This window comes from Pogona vitticeps, chromosome 7 (genome assembly GCF_051106095.1).
Source record: "Pogona vitticeps strain Pit_001003342236 chromosome 7, PviZW2.1, whole genome shotgun sequence".
Classification (NCBI taxonomy): domain Eukaryota; kingdom Metazoa; phylum Chordata; class Lepidosauria; order Squamata; family Agamidae; genus Pogona; species Pogona vitticeps.
The window spans coordinates 21261219-21282165 of NC_135789.1; the positions used below are offsets into that span (position 1 = coordinate 21261219).

General features: G+C 46.1%; 1 protein-coding gene across 8 annotated transcripts in view; it reads left to right on the forward strand.

Moving 5' to 3' along the window:
• RAP1GAP2 (RAP1 GTPase activating protein 2) overlaps positions 1 to 20947 on the forward strand; it is a 223874-nt gene that overhangs the window by 29743 nt on the left and 173184 nt on the right. For 5 of the 8 annotated variants that reach the window (XM_078379365.1, XM_072978234.2, XM_072978233.2 and 2 more), the window contains exon 2: positions 13468 to 13503. Coding sequence is in view for 5 of the 8 variants with exons in the window: in XM_072978234.2 (XP_072834335.1) it covers positions 13481 to 13503 (23 nt within the window). In the remaining 3 variants the exon portion in view is untranslated. Of the gene's footprint in view, positions 1 to 3904; positions 4871 to 13467; positions 13504 to 20947 lie in introns of those variants that run through there. The other 3 variants (XM_072978231.2, XM_078379366.1, XM_078379363.1) reach the window with 1 other exon arrangement.

Sequence of the window (20947 nt, forward strand, 5' to 3'; positions counted from 1 at the left end):
ACTGGAACGCTGTTAGCTTGCAGATTTCAACCCTTGGAAGCTCAGAATGGTTACCTGAGCACATTTCCCTCTTTGTAAAGACAATCACCTCCGCACTTCTTTCGGAGAAAGCAGGAAAACTTGTGTTTATTTGAGAAATACGCTTGGGAGAGGAAAGGGGAGAGAAGTCTACCTGGTTCTACTTAACTAAGGTTTCAACTTAACACAGCCAGGAAAATATGCCTTGATCTTCTTTGGTCCATCGTTGTTGTTTTTTCCAATTGCGCCCTTGCTGATTCCCACGAGTGAAATCGCTGGGGCCGTCCAGACCAAAAATAATGTCTGAGCTACAAGAATCAGCAGGGAAGCTGTCCAGCGTCTCTGCCCGGACCAGCAACAGTGAAAGCTGCCGTTGATGGGATGAGATAGTAATTTGGAAATTTCCACCGGGACCACCCCACCCGCTTGCCCCTCCCCTCCTCCAAGGTGACCTGAAAGCATTTGCTTTGTAAAGAAACATTGCTTGGGCACATGGGGTGCTCAGGTGTGGGGAACTGACTGGCCTGTAACCATCCTTGTGCCTCCATCAGGTCAGGCCAACGCACAGGGCAGAAAGTGGAGGAAAATGATGCCGACAGATCAGAGGAAATTGAAGGAGGATTGCCAGCCAAAACAAAAGAGACAATTTCCCATGGAAAACGAGTGATTCCCCATCAAATTCCACCACCCTCTAAACGTTGTGGCATGTCATGGCTGGCTTTTAATTTGATTTTGGGAGTTTTATCAACCTCGCATGCTGTCTTGAAACAGGTTTGGCTGGGAGGGACCTTTCTGGACTGGGGTGTCTTTCAGTTAAGCAGTAAGCAATCCTTCCTTCCCTGCCTCTGATTTCAAAGACAGCCTTGCCTTTCTGCTCCATTTCCTCTCCACCCGTCTCTTTTCGTGGGCCGGCTGTTAGGGTGTAGTCTAGAGCAGTGGTTCTTAATGTGGGCGATAATGCCCCCCAGGGGGCGATTTCATTTTTCAGGGGGGCGGTAGAATGAAAAGGGGCGGTGTGGGGGCGCTGGAGCAGAAGGGGGCGGTAGGGGGGCGCTGGAGCAAGCCAAACCTGTGAAGATGGCTGCAGCCTTTTTACAGTGTGCATGAATATATATTTTCCTCCATTTTTAATTTAGTTTCAGACTTTTTGTCTTGAAATTTTTAGTTCCTGCATTTGTTTTTATGCCCTTTTTATATTTCTTTTTGCGTCTTAAAATTCACTTGCAACTAAATCATTAAATGTTACTTTTTGGGGGGCATTTCATTTTCTTGGAATTTAATTTTGTTTTCAGGGGTCATTGGATTTAAGTGTCTTAAATAAATAAATAAATAAATAAATAAATAAATAAATAAATAAATAAATAAATAAATAAATAAATAAATAAATAAATAAATAAATAAATAAATAAATAAATAAATAAATAATAAAAAAAGATATCACTGCGGGGAGGGGGGCGATGAATACTTCCTCAATGGCTCAAGGGGGCGTTTCTTTCAAAAAGGTTAAGAACCACTGGTCTAGAGTCTGCTGGAAGCAGGCTGTGAGTTGGTTGAGGAGACCCATTGCTGAAAGGAGTCAATCACGTTTGTTCAGTAGGCTCTTTGATCTGTTCAACTCCGAGTGAATGTTTCAGAGTGGGTTATTGAGGCTGTAAGTGCCAGTGGATGAGAGAAAAAGGGGTGGTGTAGTCCGGGGAAACTTGAAGCTAATTCTGCTCTGTAAGTCCTTGCACTTCTGCTGCACAGCTAGAGGAAATCTGACTCAAAATCTGCAGCAAGTCCAACAGAAACTTCAGGGTGAACGCCTACTGTGGTCACCCCCTAAGCTGGAGAGGTCAGGGAGCCATTGTTCTTCCTTTCATCTCTAGAGATCAAAGGCAAAGGGTCTCCTCCTTGGAAGGACAAGAGAGAGGCGCGAGAAGGAAGTGACATCAGCCCCCCCCCCCAAGTAGGGTGAACTCGGGTCAAAGGAAGATCAGTTCAGGTCACCGCAAGTAAAGGGCAGTCTAGGAAACCTGAGGAGGTCCTCTCTGTTCCCCATGCAAAGACATGGATCTTCATGCCTGGAGGCTGAGTTGCCCCCAAGTCACTTCCAATCCTTCTAAGCTGTAGCTTCTTCGTAAAACTCTAACCCTCTCCATCCTTTTTAGGGACTGTTGCACGTAGCGCTACTGGTGCTATTTGTATAAGTGGTTTCCTTCAGCCGGTCTGCGCTGCCCGAAAGCTTTAGCATGATATTTTATTGACTTCCCGAAGGCTTAAAAACAGAAATGGAGGCCCTTGTTCCACCGGAAGGCATAAGCAGCGAGCATCACTCTGTCAAATAAGTGTAGAGACTCCAGAGGCTGGAGAATGAAAGCAGAGGGTGGGTTTGAGGATCTGAAGCAAATGCACACTCGTGATGGATATTGGCTATAGAGGAATCTTTGGGCTAAAGCAGATGATACAGTTAACACGTTGTTAGGAGCAGGCCTCCTGTAAGAGGAAAAGACTCTCTGTTTATTTTACCACAAGCTAGCCTTGAGCCACATTTGGCAAATTACCCTGTTTTTGTTTTGTAATGGCTCCATCAGGAGACGATATGGCTTTTCTGTGTATGTCATGCAGCATTGAAATATTTGCATGCCCGGTGGGATACGTAGTACATGCCTGGCCAGGCTGGCTGGGGAACTGTAATACTTAATACAAGGGAGGAAATGTGTCTTTGATGCTTCGTCTCACATAAAGGCCCATTGTTTTCAACACGGAGGACCAGAAGTGCATTGAGTGAGTGGGGTTATCCTCCATACAGCAAGAACGAGCACAGAGAATGGAAGCTGAGTCAAAGAGAACAGGGCCATCTTCTCCCCACCTGGCCGTTTGTGCTGCGGCAGAGAATTTAAAGCCTTACAGGAGAAACCGAAGGTCGACATTGACCTCTAAATGGACTTTTGACGTCTGGGCGCCTTCTTCGCCCTTTGCTTTTCTCCATGAAGAGAGGACGGGCACAGGAAGGAAGCTGGTTCTTCTTCTGCTACAACAGAAAACAGAGCTGGGATATGAGGTGTGAGATGGGAGCAATTCATACACCTCGAAGGGCTAAAAACTGTACAACAGATTCGTCTCATGTATATACCACCCCTTTGTACTTAAAGTACACGTACACTCTGGGTGGCTTCTATTATGCAGGCTACACTTCATCCCCTTCCCCAGCTTATTCATTTTACTGACCTCAGAAGGAAGGAAGGCTGAGTCCACCTCAAGGTACCTGAACTTGCTGGGATTAAATTCAGGTCGTGAGCAGAGTCTTGACTGCAGTACTACAGTTGAACCACGTCGCCACCAGGCTCCTTAATGTAGCCTTTCTGGTGCAATGAGAGGCATGTCTTTCTGGCTGTCAGATTGCAGCCTCAGCCTTGTTACGTTTGACAGCAGAAATCAAGGGGAACACAGCAGTTTTCATATTACCAAGTTAGGTTGGGGAACCAGGGTTGAAAAAAGAGAACTGACAGCAAATGAGTGTTGACTTCCCTTTTTAGAAAAAAAAAACTTGGTCCCCCACCTAAAATAGGAGCAGCCCGCCGCTAAATTTCGAGTCCTTTGGACCACATTATTTATGTTGTCTTTTCCCGCCTCTGTTTGCTCCCCGTCAGAGGCCATGCAGGCCAGGTAGAACATCACTGTGGTGCCCCGCAAGATGGGCACTCCGTTTGACGATGAAATCGCTTGACGTTGATGTTTTTGCGATCGCAAAACGATGTTCCCTATGGGGGAATTTTGCTTTGCGATGATCAGTTCCCTGCTTCGGGAACCGATCATCGCAAAGCGATGATTTTTAGCAGCTGATTGTCGGTTTCAAAATGGCCACCGGGTAAATAAAATGGTTGCCCGCTGTGTTTTCGCATGGATTCCTCGCTGCACAGGCAGCGAAAATGGCCACGCTATGGAGGATCTTCGCTGGACGGTGGGTTTCAAGCCCCTAGGAACGCGTTATTCTGGTTTTAATGAGTTTCTATGGGCTTTTTAAAATCGCATTACGACGTTTTCGTTCTACAGCGATTTCGCTGGAACAAATTAACGTTGTAATGCGAGGCACCACTGTATCTCTGCATCACCATGAAGCCAAAGCAGAGTGAGGGGGAACACCTGGGGACTGGAAACCAGGACGAGGGGTTGGGCTAGATCAAAGCTTTAAAGTGGCCCCTTTTTTGGACCACAAAGACCAGAACCCCCAGCCAAAATGGGACTTGCAGTACCTCCTCTCAGTCATGCTCCCAGCTTCTGGCAATACCATGGACTGAATTCTGATTTTAGCAGATCTTCTCACTGTGGTTATTTAGGGACGTTAGGACTGTTTCTAACAGCTGTTCTACATCCATAGCGCTGTTGCACTTTAAGTTGTGAATGTTGCTGGTTGGGTGGGTTTCATGTTGGACCTCTGCGTCTGGCTCCATTCCATGGATTTCGTGTGTACACACCCAACCAAAGTCTTTTTGTATCGGAACGACCAAACACGGAGAAAAGGGGGGGGGGGACAGTTATTTCTCCAAAGGGGGAGACACCTGAGCTGTTTAATCTACGAGCGCACAGACCGTCTGGGGCAGGAAGTGGCCAGTGCGGTTTCCCTCGCCTGCAGAAGGGTGCCGAAGATCTGGAGGGCGTGTACGACACTGGGTCGCACGCTGAGAGGGAGGCGGTTGGGTCTCCCTCTTCTTAGGCCCGGGGGTGTGTTTGTGCGAACTTACGAGCAGTTGTTTTCTGGAGAATGTGCGGGTGGCTTGACTAGAGAGTGGAAAAGAACGGAAGAAGCAAGACCAGAAGCAGCAGCGATGTTTCAGAGAAAGCGGAGCGTGTCCTTCGGAGGCTACGGATGGTGGGTCTTTGTTTGCTTACTTTGGCAAGTCAAGGCTAGTGAGAAAGACGGAGTGGGTCTCCTGTGTTTTGAAGCACTCCTCCTGTGCTAAGCTCTTTTGAAGGCTCGGTTGCCAGATATCCTTTGATCTGGATCCCTGCCATGAGCAAGGAGGTTGGACACGATGGCCTTCGAGGGCCCCTTCCAACTCCATCATCCTTGGATTCTCAGGTCTATCTTGACAACATTTCCCTTGATTTCTGGCATTAGATATTGAGGGACCTGGGCTTGGAATTTTGTCTTCTAGGAATGACTCGAGGCTCAAGATGACTTCATGTCCGTTGGGCCGAAGGTGCCTACAGCATTCTAGGTTGCAGGCTCTTCTGGATGAGTCCGTACGTCTTGTTTTGGTCCTTGAAGAAGGACCACGAAAGGAAGCAGACCGTGCCTGCCGATTAGGATGAGCTACACCCATATGGGTGGTGGTGATCCCAAGACGTTCCGTTAACTCTGCTCCTCCATTCCATGATTCGAGAGGCAAGTCCTTAGGGATGCTCCAAAGAGATGAGGGGGACCTCTGGCTTATGTGCCCGACACGGATGGAAAATCCTTTGACCTTCCCGTTTTTTTATTTGAAGGAGATGGAGGAAGCTGACTTCCTACCTACATGTGAATGGCTGGTGTCTCCTTGGGGTTTCAGGGAGTCTTCCAAAAGTTGCTAGAGATGCAACGTGGGATTTTCTTCATGCAAAGCATGCATCTTGAAGCTCAGCTCCTTTCCTTGAAAGATAAAGGGAGACTCTTCAGTATTTGTGGGTCTGAAATGGTGCCGGCAACCTTCAGAGGTCGGAGAACCTCACACACCAATCTTGGGACATCAGAGGGGCGCACCCACTCTCCCATCCATCCAAAATATTTTTTTTTGATCTTTTTAAAAATGTTTTTCACTGAAAAAGATCCTTGGTGCTTTCTAGTGATCTTTTTAATTTTTAAAATTACACTTGTAGTGTGAGGCGGGTGGGCGCTAGAAGCCCCAGACATTGCAAACCCATTTTCCCTAACTCTGTAGAGGCACATAGATTTTTCTGAAGAAATAAGAGGGGTGCTGAAGATTCCCCTTAAGTCCCAAGGCACTAACATTTGAACCATATGCTACACTTTCCCCTGATCTTTAAAAAAAAGAGAGAGAAAAGGAAGGAAGGAAGGATGACACTGAACACTGAAAACTGCGTTGTGTCAGCTTTAAGTCTGCCTGACCCAGACCCGCAATGGGATACAGTATTCTCATTTCTGGCAGTCTTTAAAGGTGGGCTGTCTTTAGGCGGGATGTAAGAATCAACACTTCCCAAGAGTTCTTGCCTACTGGTAGCTCAGGGGTTTAGGTGGAGTGTTCGATTCCCCCCACTGTGCCTGCTTGAGAAGGGCTGGACTCCATGATCCATGAGATCCTTTCCAATTCTGCAGATCTAAAATCAAGCTGTTTAGGCTGCCTGGACCTGCTTCCGGCACAATTCACCAGATCTGCGAGGTGGGTCTTGCTGCTCTCTTGACCGAACCTTAAGAGAGAATTCTGCTTTCCTCTTGGTTCTGAAACTTTCCTCTTTAAATTGACCCATCTTGTCACCCGCTTGGCGGTTTCCCACGTCCTGGGGTGATCTGCTGGTGACACATGGCTATCTAAAGACCTCCCAGGAAGTGTGGCTGGCAGGAGGAAACCATGCTTGGCTTCTGGCCGGGCCCTATCCTGTGCCATGGTCTGAGAGGATGTGGCATGGTACGGGCACGCTTCTGGGAGGCTGTGGGAAATGACACACGAGAGGCCACTTGCAGCGTCAAGCTGCAGAAAAGTTTGGAGCAATGTATTTTATTCCCAGCCATTCAGGGGAGGATGATTGCTTTACCTGGCCCTTGACAGAGTAAGCCGGCCACCTGGTTACGCACGTTCCCTCTGCGGTGAAATGTGGGGAAATATTGTTGCACTTGTGAGCCAGCCAGCTAGTTGTGAACACATGGTGTGCTCTATTGCGGAGCAAACATGCTGAGGTACAGGAAGCGCCATCTCCTCATGTGTTTACTTGAGAGGAAGTGGCTGCCTCAATCTCTCCTCTATCTTGCTCCTCCGGCCACCATCACCTTAATCTGGGCGGAGCGGTTTGACCGCATTAAATGCAACACACCCTTTCCGTGGGAAACTTGGTGCGTGGCGGGCCTTTGGCCATTGATTTTGCTGCTAGGCGTGACTCGCTTGCGGCGTGTGTGTGTCTCCGGATCAGAGCTTGGAGTGGCATGAACGATTGCTGAGAAACTTAACTCGCTTTGAGAATTTGTAGTGGGCTGCAAAAATCACCATCATTTTACTACGGAGAGGGAAGTGATTGTACCAATCATCGCGTCCAGCTCCTGTCAAGCAGGCCCTGGGGGGGGGGGGGAATCAAACCTCCGACCTCTTGCTTAGCAGCCAGAGACCTCAACCCCTGAGCGACCGGATCAGTGCAGTTCCTTGGTTTTTGGTTGACCAGATCTGGCATTCACACATAAGGGTGTTCAAAGCGGGCGAGTTCGTACAGTCAGCCTCATGGCACTTATTGGGAAAAGCTGGCTGCTCCTAAAACGCCAACTGGCATCTTTCCAGACTTGTAACTTGCCCCCATCCTGGGGGAAACAACCCCTTCATTTCTCATATGCCACAGAATGATGGGATACCATATGAACAAGCAGTTCCCAACCTTGGGCAACCCAGATGTCCTTGGACTACAACTCCCAGAAGCCTCCACTACCAGCTGTGGTACCCGGAGGTTCTGGGAGTTGCAGTCCAAGAACATCTGGAGGCCCTGAGATTGGAAACCACTGGCTTAGATCACAAGTGGGCAGTAAAATTCCCCTGTGGACTCGTTTTAGACCTCCTTCCAAATCATTAACCCCTTACCCTTGACTCCCAATTTAAAAAAAAAGAAAAATTGTCCATTTTTAGTTTAAAGAAACACGCCGCCGCCCCCATGAGGCAACTGAAACAGGGACTTCTTTTACATAAAAATAATTTATAGTTTTTTTAAAAAAATAATGTTTTCAAATACATGTATATTATATTTTAAGAATTCTAGTCTACTTGCTTTCTTTTTAACGTGCTGTGGATTTTCAGTGTTGTTGCAGGGTGCCTGAGGAGAAAGGTGGAATCAGGGCCACGTAAATATGGTGCGCACACCACCCCAGAAGGGGAACCACTACTCTGGGTGGCGTACAGGTTAAAGCTCACAAAACCCCCCACATAACAAAATACCGTATTTTTCCGTGTATAAGACTATACTTTTGTCTAAAAACTTTAGACTAAAAATTGAGGGTCGTCTTATACACGGAAGTAAGCTGAGGAGAGAACAAAAACAAGTGGAGGGGAAAGCAGGGATCAAAGCGATCCTGCAGCGCTTTGATCCCTTTCCTCCTACACTTGCTAAGCCCCACTTAGATTTCTTAATTTTGGATTAGAAAAGTGTGTGGGGGTGTCTTATACACATAAAAATACGGTACATTCCACAATATGGCCATTCACAAGTACAGGTCTAAACATCATATACAAATGGGGGGACTTAAATTAACATTCAAATTAACAGCATCTGAGAGAACCAGTTGTTGAAGGCAGTTGCTGAAGGCAACTTTGAATGATTTCCCCCCCACACACACCAATTTCCTGAACATCAGGAGGGAAGGAGCCTGGTGTATCTCATTTGGTAAATTATTCCAGAGACTGGGGGCCACCACCAAAAAGCCTGATTCTTTGCTGTTGCTTTTTTGGCCTCCCTCGGCGTGGCCACTTTTTGTAACATGGACGTAGAGGAGCGGGTGGAAGGGGTAGCCAATTTCTGAGAGAGACGTTCGAACAAGTATCGAGGTCCTAAACCATTAAGGGCTTTATAGATCAGAACCAGTACCTTGAAGTGAGCACAGAAACTGACAGGGAGCCAATGAAGGCACAATACACATTCATGGATGCATAGATATATATATGAAATCATAGAATAACTTAGTTGGAAGGGGTCTGTAAAGCCATCAAGTCCACCCCCCCCCCCCCGCTCAGCGCAGGCATCAAAGCAGATCGGAGAGGTGGTGGTCTTAATATTCTCTTGAAGGCCTCCAGCATTGGAGTGCTCAATACTTATTTTATTGATTGATTGATTGATTGATTGATTGATTGATTGATTGATTGATTGATTGATTGTATTTATACCCCGCCTATCTAGTCATTTCGACCACTCTAGGCGGCTTCCCGAGGTCCTGGGTTCCACCGTCGCACTGCTCTAATAGTTAAGAATTTTTTTTCTGATATTCACCCAAAATCTGTCTTCCTTTTGCTTGAGCCCATTATGACGTGTCCTGCCCTCTCGGAGGATGGAGAACAGATCCTGCCTCTCCTCTGGAGGACAGCCTTTCAAAAGTGCTGTCATATCACCCCTCTGTCTTCTTTTCTCAAGACTAAACATGCCCAGTTCTTTCAGTCTTTCCTCCAAGGGCTTGGTTTCCAAGCTTATTGGTTTATTTATAAATAAATAAAGTCCAGGCTTCAAAGTCTGTGGCCCCAACTCTGAAAAGCTGCACACTTTGACTTACATTTTCTAAGACTTAAAAGAAGAACCGATTTTATCTGCCACAAGCTTTTCTGGACTTCAGAGGCATGAGAAAAAGCGTCCAATAACCATCAGCGCTACTCCACCCTTGAAGCGCCCCTGATGTTAATTCAGAATGAAATTCAGGTTTCCTGATTTTTTTTAAAGACATGGGCTTACATCCACCAAAACGGATGTCAAATGCTAAGCCTTTTAAACACAAGGAGAGTCTTGGCTGGTTTAGCTGCAACAACCTACAAAACTACTCTGATCAGAAACTTCCCACATGCTTTCTCAGAGTGAAACTCTGGTTTCCTGTAGCAAGTTCTGGATTTTCTTGGCTGGAAGGAAGAGTGCTGCCCTTCCTTCTGCCTCTCCTTCCCAGCCCATAGTTTCACTGTTATGAAATCTAAGCCGGAACAGGGATCTATAAATATTTCGGCAAGCAGTGTTTCAACCCAAGCCTCCAAAACTCATGCATTCCTGTAAATCAGGGCTGAAATCTGATTTTGCTTTCGTTTTTGTTGTTGGAGATCCAGCATGTTTAGTCTGTGGCACATGGCTAAAATGAAGAATGAAAAATCTGGATCTCATGATTAATGGGCACCAGAACGGGATGGTACCCCATAGCCCACTCGGACAAAAAAAAAAATGGTATTGTTTATCTTCCAGCTTGCACCATTTCTGTGCCATAATCAAAGACAGAAGAAGAGTCCTTTTATATTTGCTAGTGGTTTAGGTCTTTGGCTGCAGAGCCAGAGGTTGGGAGTTTGAATCCTCCCGGTGCCTCCTGGAAGAATAGCCAGCCTGGATGGCCTTGGGCAAGCTGCACAGTCCCAGGGATCCCCCCCCCCCCCGAGAAGAAGGGAATGGCCAACCACTTCCAAGTATTCTCTACCTGGAAAATCATGAAAAAGGATCACTAGAAGTCAGAAATGACTGGACAGTACATGGTTATTACAATAGAATAACAGCTGGCTGGATAGCTCAGTGGTTTAGGTCTCTGGTTGTGAAGCCAGAGGTTCAGAGTTCGAATCCCCACTGGGCCTCCTGCAAGTACAGCCAGAGTCCCAGAAGAAGAGATGGGTAAACCATTTCTGAGTATTCCCTGGAAAAGGGTCGCCATAAGTTAGGACTGACTTGACAGCTCATCATCACCATCATCACTGTTCAATAACTGGAAGTCCGAAATTCTTTCTGATTGACCACAACGTTGAGATTCAGTTTGGCTTTCTGCTGAACTCTGCCGTAAAACAATATTTTAAAATGGCTGTTTATTTAAAACTAGGCAAATACACTGCCTCTGGAGTCAGACAGATGTATAAAAACACACTGACTGAGGGGACGCGTACATCTCTGAGGGGACCCACGGGGCTGAGCAAAGAGCATGAATGGGGGTTGGGGTGGGCTGGCCCCTCCACAGATCTCCCCAGTTCAATTCAGTCTTCCCATGTCATGGGAACCATGAGGGCTGGAATCTTGGGATCGAAGTCAAAGGGCTGCAGACTTTGAAACGTGTTGAAAGGCCTGCTCATCCTGTGGCTGAACTCGGCGACCTTTCCCTCCAAGATGTGGCAGTGGCCATCAATGTTGAGAGCTTTTTTTAAAAAGATCCGACAAACTCATGGACGCGGTGGCTGCTGGTCCTCGGAGTTGCTTGCTGTCATGGCAGGAGATTTTAATAGAGTGATGGATAATGAAATGAATACATCTAACTCTTCTAAAGGACAAAAAAGAGAAAGAAACAAATTTAGAATATCAGACAAATGATAAGTAAAATGGACCTAATAGATGTATGGAGAAAAATGAATGGAAGTGAGAGAAGATTGTCTTGCTATATTATATGGAACGTGTGGTCAGCATGGAGGTATTCATTTCCATCTGTGGTGGAAGTGTGAATCCCTTTTGCAATTTTGGAAGTTGGTATTTAAAGAAAAGGGGGGAATTGGAAAACCACACTTGGAGTCTCGCTCAAAATTGCATTATTATCTAGTTAATAGCAAAGAGCAGCGCGGTTGGGCAAAAAAAGAATTAATTGCGAATATGGTGACGGCAGCCAGATTAGTGATCACGAAAAATGGGGAATCTAAATATTCTCATGAGAAGAGAAGACTCCCTGGAAAAGACCCTGATGTTGGGAAAGTGTGAGGACAGGAGGAGAAGGGGACAACAGAGGACGAGATGGATGGAGAGTGTCGCTGAAGCTACCAACATGAATTTGACTAAACTCTGGGAGGCAGTGGAAGACAGGAGGGCCCGGTGGGCTCTGCTCCATGGGGTCACAAAGAGTCGGACATGACTTAATGACTAAACAACAAAGTTATATGTTTCAGTGAAGTGAATTAGCAATTAAGGATAAGTTGATGTGTGAGATAAGGTTAGAAAAGGGATTTTGAAGGAGAATAACATTGTTGAGCTATATGGCAAGATTATTGATGTTGTTGTTGTTGGATTTTTGTAATATGGAAAGGGGAAAGGTGAATACTCAAATGTGAAATAATGTCTCTTTGGAAAGGGTTAGGGGCATGATAATCCTTGGGTTGGTTCCAGAGATCAGTACACAAACTGAGACATGTTTGTTGAGTTGATGTAAGTTACGTGTGCATTTTTGTTTCGTTTTATATTGTGCGTTATCTTGACAAATTTCTACTGTATATAACTTGCTTTTCCCCATTTTTTTGTTATTCTCTTGTAATAAAATTTGTAAAAGAGCTCTTTCGCTTCTGAGGCTGTGGGCCTCTTAATGCAAAGCGTGAGCTGGCCACCTCAAGGCAGGGCAGTTCATAGGGTATGGCATGGCATTTTTTTTCCAGATAAGGGTGTATTTGTAGAACCTTTAAGCTCCCCAAAAAGCCCGGACCACAACTGAAATTTCCCTTACACCCAAACAATGTTTCCCTCATATTTACTCTATGCTACTTTTCCCCTTATAGATTTTTAGAGCTATTTCACCCTAACCCCAAACCCTTGCTTTATTTTTTGTATTGGTTTGTTCCCAGAATGTAGCTTAGCCCCACCACGCTGCCCATTTGCCGCGTATGTCTGCAGGGGGAAAACTCTCAGTGGGAAACTACATTCTTCTCCATTGGGAAGCTTTCAATTCTGGATCTCCCTTTGATGGAGAAATCTCACTGAGGTTGGCACGGGACCAGTGGGCGCAAGGCGCTGCTCCACACGTGTGGAGGCTTCCCTCTCCCCCCTGCCCCGTGAAAAGCTCTCCGGCTTGCAGATGAGTGCTATATCCCCTCTAGTCTGGTTTGTGAGCAGACCTGGTTTTGATGCAAACCTTGGGAAACTATGGACTTTGGGTTTGTTTGTTTTTTGCACTTAATGACAGAGCAGGGGGTAGGAAAAGCACCCCATCTGGAAAATGCCTCCATTGCTCAGTTATGATGAAAGGGGAGGACTCTATCCATAAGTTTTCAAGCTGATCTCCACAGCATTGAATGCTTTCCTTCTTATTCTTTTTTAAAAATTAAGATGTTTATGATACTCTGTCTTTGGCGTTGAATGCAGGACAAGTAGAAGGGCCCGGATCCAGGCTACCTGAAGGACCGTCTCTCCCCATAGGGGCCTTCTCGGTGTTTAAGATGCTCAGAGGAGGCCCTCCTCTCGGTCCCATGGCCAGCCCGGGCACGGCTGAGGGAGACATGGGACAGGGTCCCAGTTTATGGGATGTATTCCCCCCCCCCGTTATCCTTCTGTCGACAGGCGAAGACTCACCTGCGTTACAGTCCCTGAATTCCATTTTTGAGTTAAGATCGTCTCTATGTTTTCCACATTTTCAACTAGTCAGTGTATTTTAAGCAGTGTTACAGTTTGTTGTTTTCAGTGTATATCTTACTGGGTTTTTAATTTTATTCTTTTGAGTCCCCTTACCAGGAGAAAACTGGCCTATAAATAAGAGAAATAATAAATAATCTCTGCCTGCCTAAGAAAAACTGGACACTCATGAAAGCTGATAACAGTGATCAGAAGCGCCTCTGTTTGCTTAATAGTTCTTCTTTTCCTTCTCTTTTCCAGGATTGACAAAACCATGCTGGCTGGCTTGAAGATGAAGTGAGTCCTTATTTCTTTCATTTGTATTGAGTCGGTCGCTCTGTCTGCTGGGGCTTGAGCCCCCAAGGTTTGTGATGTGTGTCTCTTGCTGCAGCAGCCTTGCAAGGTGTACTCTCTGAGATGAAGGTGAAGCATCTCCCCATCAAGTTGCCAGCAGTGCCACACCTGTATGATTCTCCCAGAGGTTGATGCAGCTCCTGGCCTTCCCCTCCTGTGCCTGTAGGGGGCACCAGATCCTAAGTGCATAACTTCTGCCTTAGGCATGGAGACTGCCAGTTTGTGCTTCGAACTCTATGATCATCGTCTCTTGACGGCGCCCTCTGGAGCCTTTTAGGGAAACACACACCCCCATTCTTTCTGTTTCTTCCCATCTAGGATACAGTATGGGGTTTAGCCCAAGGAGTTTGGGAAGTTTTTAAAAGTACCGTTGACGTCTTTGCAAAGTAACCCGTAGAGGTGATTTGTCACAATCTTGAAAATGTGATTTGCCACATGGCGCATGTATTTATTTATTTCATTTATATACCACCCCATTCGTGCATAGCGCTAAAGAGAAATTACAAATTAGAAATATTATATATATTTTAATATTTATAATATATAATCACATCATAAAACGTGACAAATGGCCATGATAAAAGCAAAATAAATAAATAAATAAATAAAATAAACCAAACCAACCGTGTTAAGTGGCTTCAAACCACAAACAGCACGAAATAGACATGTTACAAGCGACAGGCCGAAGGCAGGGGAAAGTCCCTTAAGGGTGCATTCGCAAGCCTCTCGAAAGGGCCACGTCTTCAGTGGGATAAGGGATGGGGCCCGGGTGCAGCTCAACCAGGAGCCGGTTCCCCCAAAGCAACTGCTGATTCGTGCAGACGATTTTTCTGTCTTCCTTCGGAGTGGCTTCCCAGAAGAGCATTGCGTGGGAGGATCGGGTGGGGTGGGCGGATGATCTCGGGAAAACACACTCCGACAAGGAACAGGATCTCGAACCGTGGAGGGCTTTGTAGGTCACTGTCAAAACCTTGAACCTGACTTCTCGACTGTAAGGGTGTAAGAAATGCTTGTCGAGGGACTCATCTTTGGTGAAAAAGCTGTCTTTATAGACTGAGACACCCCTGTTGACAAGCACGTCGGCTGCAGGCAGGAGGTTCCAGCCCTGCAGAATAAAGCAACAAGCCAGCACTTGCTCCCCAAGCGTATTTGCTAAACAGTGTGGTTTTTGCACCCCCCAAAAAAACCCCAAAACAAATAAACACCAACCCTCAGGTTTTGCACCCAGAATTTTGGTTGCAGAATCTCATTGGATTTGACGTACATGGAAGCAATGGCGTGGAAGTCACAGCGGCTAATTGAGGCTAAATTAGCAAGATGCCTGGTTGAATGGCTACTGATATACAGATCCAGTGACGAGGTACACAAACCAAGTGCACAACCTACACCTTGTTATTTTGCTTCAATTAGCCGCCCCAACCTCCATTTTTGCTTACACATATGTAAAAACCCAAATAAGATTCTGGCTTGTATTTGTGAAAAATTTAGTTGGTTTTTTTTTTCTGGGCAGAAACTCTACGGTTTGTTTTGTTTGCAAAAATGAGTCCCCTCAAAGGCTTAAAAAGAGAGAGAAAAATCACAAGAGTTCCGATCACGTTGCACAAATGAAACAAGATTTCCGTCCCTATTGCCCTGCTTCTTACTTTTGTAACTTTTCTCTTTTTTGGAGGGAAAAAAAAGAGTGGGGTTGATAAGAGAAGGCCCCCAGACCGAAAACCTTCTTTTCAAAATGCCTCAAAAATACCTTTAAATGCTCTTTAAAAGCCATGATTTAGCATGGCTGGGGAAACGTTACCGGTGAACACCGATCAAGTCATTTAATTTCTGATCTTTTTGAAATGGACCTTTGAAACAGAGCCTTGTCTTCCCAGAAGGGACAAGAGCGAGGGGTCATCCCGTTCCTTTTGTGATTTAGGACAGAGGTTCTTAACCTTGGGTTACCCAGGTGTTTTTGGACTGCAACTCCCAGAAGCCTTCACCACCAGTTATGCTGGGCGGGGTTTCTGGGAGTTGCAGTTCAAAAACACCTGAGTAACCCAAGGTTAAGAACCACTGATGTATGACTTCCACGGCCTGGACACATCCGTTCCCCTTTGCCTGTCTCGCCTTGTGTGGCTTCTGTGTGGCTTATCCTGGCTGTGCCTATGTTGGCTGGGGATGGTGGGGTTTGTAGTGGAAAAGCGAGTGAGCAAAGGACTCTGCATCTTACCTATTTCTCCCTGGCACCTGCTCGCTTTCCTTGGTTCTTCCAAAATCTACCACCGGCTGTTCTGCTGCTGTTTTTCTAAAAAATCTTGTGTGTGTTTTGTTTTTTGTGTGTGGGGGGGGTGTTGCATTTTTTTTAATGGCTCAAAGCCATCCTTCGGAAGGAATCTGTTTGCCCTCCTTCCCCCCCACCCACCCCCAGGACCAGATGCCGTTTCTTCTGCTATCCCTCCGCCCTCTCACCTCCTCCTCAGCCTCTTTTTACTTCGCCAGGAGGAGGAGGAGGAGAAGCGGCAACGCTCCCAATTTGCAGCCTGTTTGGTTTTCACTTCTGCGGCTGCACTATTTTTAATCCCAGGATGCATGATTATTGTTTTTCCCTTCTTCTCTCCCCAGCTGAAGGCTGAGGTGATTCATGCCCTAAAGAAAGATATAAAACAGAAACTGCCTTCTCTGCGGAAGAGGTGAAACGGGGTGGTGTAAATCGTCATTTGTCTTTGTGAAAGGGGAAAACAACCAGGGCACCCGGTGTGCCAGAAATTGTGGTTTTCTATTTGATTTCAGACTGCATCTCCTATCATCCTTGCCCGTCAGCCCTTGTGATGGGGGCTGATGGGAGTTGGAGTCCGAGAACGTTTGAGTTCTCTTAGCCTCTGCTGTCAAGAGTTGGCCTCATTCTCACAGAGAATTTGTGTCTTGACAATATCTCTTCAAATTTCAGGCGGGGAAACCTCCTCTACTGAGAAGTTCCCCGCAGGCAGAAAGCTAGCATTTCAGGGATAAGGTTCTGTCCTTGACTTTGTCCGCGAGATGCTGGTTTCTGTATCTCTTGAAAGTCTGAAACAGAGCTTGCCTTTAGAAAGTCGGACATTAGTATAAGTTCTCTGTTTTGCAAAAAAAAAAAAAAAAAAGTGACTTATTTAAGAGTAGTAGGTTGGTAAGATCTCTTTCATGGGTCTTGGAATGTTCCAACCAAAAATGTCCTTTCTTTTGGGGGGACATGACTGACTCTCCCCCTTTTTCATGGGGGGGCTGGTCCCCATCCCTCAAGGCCATTGAGGGGGAAGACGGTGCCACTTGACATGTTGTTATGCTCCATTGTGAAAATAACAGTGTTACAACCCTTGTTTATTTCTTAAAAGTTTCCAGTGTGTTAAGGGCAGTAACGCTGTTGATCCCACCGTTATTTCCAAGCTCCAGGGAAAATATTCTGCTGGGCAATCCCAATTTTCAGTCTGAAAGGTTGCGATCCAGGTTCAGAGGTCCTCCCTTGTTGAGAACTTATCCCATCTCAGAGGAGGGAAGAGCCTCAGCGATTAAGCGGAGGGCTGTGGGTTCGATTCCTGAGCTCTGCGGCCAGCCAAGAGAGAAGTGGCCGCCCATGGGGGCGCCGGGCTCAAGATGCCCGGTGGAGACAGAGGAGGTGGAAATCAAATGGATGGAAACGGATCCATGGATTAATCCCAACCGAGGTGACTGGGCTGAGGTGCTCCGAGACCAAAGAACAGTTCCATCTCTACGACCTTCTATGGTTCTTGCGAAAGAAAGGTTTCCCTCTGGGTTTTCTAGCTGGATGGCTGGGAGCCAAAGCACGGCCCTGTCCTTGTTTTAAGAACTGTGGGGCTGATGTCGGTGGACAACGGCTTTCACCTCCATACGCAGTACAGCTTTCATCTTTTCTTGTCTTCCTCTGTCAAATGCTGATCAGGAGCAGAAGGGAACAACTATTCCAAACCATCCTGACACCGCTTTGGAGGTGTTCGTCAGAAATTCTCCTGTAAGAAGTAGGGGAGAGAGTTATTGTTCAAGTTCAAACACTCCGCCCTGCTCCTGCTCCTGCTCCAAGTTCCCTCTAATAATAACCATGTGCCGGCTAGTCAATTTTGATTTATGGCAACCCCTTTTCAGAGTTTTTCCAGGGAGAGAATACTTTGGAGTGCTTTACCCTTTCCTTCCTCTGGGGGCGCTGTGAGGCTGTGCAGGCTGGCCCAAGGCTACCCAGGCTGGCTCTTCTCACAAGAGGCACCGCGGGGAATCAAACCCCCGACCTTGGGCTCCGTAGCCAGTTACTCCAACTCACTGAGCTACCCAGCCAGCTTCCAGATTCCCTACCAGCCCTTTAAGGCACAAAAAGCCTCTCCCCCCCCCCCGGGGATGCAGAGAACCTGGGGGAAATTCTTTTTTAATTTTTTTTGGCAAAACTCAGATTCTAGGAGTCCAAAAACTTTTCTAGGTCCTTTTTCTAGTCCTCCCTGGAGGACTGATGGCAACCAGGTTGGAGAAATGCCTCAATAAATGAGGTACAGAATCTCTCCCCACCAGGAATAGATCTTGCTGATATTTAGCGGACAGTAACTCCTTGCTCGTTCCCTAAAGTACAGGGGTGGGCAAACTGTGTCCATCTATGGTAGGACTAACTCCTTGTTTTCAGAAGCTGAGCAGGTTCAGGTCTGGTAAATATTGGGATGGGGCATGGCCAGAATACTAGCAACCTCATAGTATGGGAAGGCAAAGTCACCTGCTGAAAACAATGAAGAGTTGGTGCTACCGACCTAGATGAGTGAGTGATCTGTTTCAGTACAACGTGGCCTTTCTGGATCTAAAAAGCTGGAGAGTCACACTTATTTCACCCTTTCTGCCCAATCTTGCCCCATTCCCTTAACTCTGCTTTCTTTTATGGAGTTCTGCACCCACTTAGATTTTGTATGGGAAACACCCACACCCCACCAATACACACAGAATTCTAGCTGACTATACCCAGGTAGCAAAATGAGTTCTCAAATATTTGTTTTGTTTGCACCAGTACCCACGTACAGAAATAAAATGTTTCAGGATGCTATGAAACATATACCGTGTTTCCCCGAAAATAAGACAGGGTCTTATATTAATTTTTCCTCCAAAAAAATTAAAAATAAAAAATAAAACACAGTAGGGCTGATTTTCAGGGGATGTTTTATTTTTTCCCCATGTACAACCAATTACATTTATTCAAATGCAGTCCTGTCATCTTCTTCTGGTTGCTGCACAAGGGTGGAGGGTGGCGTTTCACTTAACTGGGGCTTATTTTTTGGGGGGAGGGCTTATATGACAAGCATCCTGAAAAATCATACTAGGGCTTATTTTCAGATTAGGTCTTGTTTTTTGGGAAACAGGGTATTTATTGGCATTTAAAAGCCCAATGTGCTCTGGCTTTCTTCAGTGGGATTCAAGGAACACTCCTAGATGTAGCTAACTTATTTAAGAGTCTGAAAACCAGCTTCCTGGCTGGTTGTATTTCTTTTAAACTCCTTGAAGAAGGTGCTTGTCAGACTTTGAAAAGGTAATAACCCCTGTTTTATAGCATCGTGAGAATTGTTTCTTCTAGACATGGATTCCAGAAGGAGGCCCTCCAGTTTTCTTGAGCCCATAGTCATAGAATCCTGGAATCATGGAGTTGGAAGGGGCCTCATTGAGTTCAACCCCCTGCTCAGTCAAAGCAGATCGGACAGAAGGTGGTCCTTTTTTTTTTCTGGAATGCCTCCAGCGTTGGAATGCTCACTATCTCCCGAGGGCACTGATTCTGTTGTTGTACTGCTCTAACAGTTAGGAAGTTTTTCCTGCTATTCAGCCTCAATCTGGCTTCTTGTAACCTGAGCCCATCTTTGTGTCTCCTGGATTCTGGGATGATGGAGAACAGATCCTGCCCTTCATCAGTAGGACATCTTTGAAGAGTGCTGTCCTCTCTCCCCTCCGTCGTCTTTTCTCCAGGCTAAACGGGCCCAGTTCCTTCCGTCTTTCCTCCGACGGCTTGGTTTCCAGCCCCCTGAACATCCTCCTTTTTGCTCTTCTCTGAATTTGTTCTAATTTGTTGGCCTCCTTCTTGAAGGGTGGTGTCCAGAACTGGACCCAGGACTCAAGGGGAGGCGTAACTCGTGCCGAAGAGAGGAGGACAGGAGATCACACGGCAGTCGTGGTTTATTTCCCAGCCCCTGCTCTTCCTTGATCTTCTGGTGCTGCCATCCTTCATCATTTTGATTCCCTCGCCCTCAAATCCTGTTTGCCCTTTGTGACAGACAGTCAGCTCTGCTTTGCCAAGCCGAGGCCTGGGCGAGCAAGCTATCCGAGTGCCTTCTAGAATTCCCGCCCTGGGAGCTGGTGTCCTCATGTCTGGGAAATTGGCTGCCTCGGTCGGTTGTGATGAGTCAATGAACTCAAAAGCAATAACAATCCTGGCCGGAGGGCTTTGGTTTCGCATCTTTTCTCTCAATCAGAGTCCTTTGTCAAGCAAATAAAAGTCAAAATCTTGTTCTTTTAGGCCGCTTGGATGTGAAAACCGCATCTGTCTGTCATCTCGGGTGAGCTGCTTTGCTTTTTACTGAGAAAAATCTAGGGAAAGAAAGCAGGGGGACAAGCAGGATGTCTTGTCAAAACCCACTCCCTGGGTTAGATCGCTTGCTACATGCATGAAAGATTTTCTAAAGCACCACCCAGGCAAGATAGTTTAAATATCTTTTGAATGTAAACGAAAAAAAAAATCAAGCAAGGGGGAAAAAACAAGAGGGCATTAAATGGCAGTTTCTGGATCCTCCCGATTTAGGTGGGTCTCAAGGCCAGTGTGGAGAAGCCACAGAAATAGAGATGGGCATGAATTTTAAAAAAAAAATCACCAAATTTGTAAAATAAAAAAATCGCTAATTCATCGATTTGTAGTCATATGAATCAATGCTCCTGATGAATATAAATCAATGACTTTTTAGCTAATTTTGATTGGCTATAAAATGGCCCTCAAGGTACCCTAGACTGAGACACCAAAATCGTAGAGAAGCTTCCAGGGACTCTCCCCTACAGTCCACCCAAGCTGGGTGAAAATCGGGTTTCCCCAAGCCAGCTGGTAAGGGGCACTTTCCTGGGGGAATGCAGGTGTATAAGTTAGATGTGGGTGTATAAGTTAGACATCTGAAACCCGAAATTTTCCAAACTAGCAGGACTTGTAGAAGAGAGTCAGGGGAATCTTCCTGATTAATTTGGTGTCTCTCAGTGCTTAGAGAGCTGTTTTATAGGGATTTAAAGTAAAAAATAAATATATTGACAGATTGATTCATCAGAAAAAAAATTCATAAATTCCACAATTTGTGATTTTTCGACCTCGACAAACCAGGAATCAAAATGAACTGCCATTTCCCCTGATTCATGTTCATCGCTA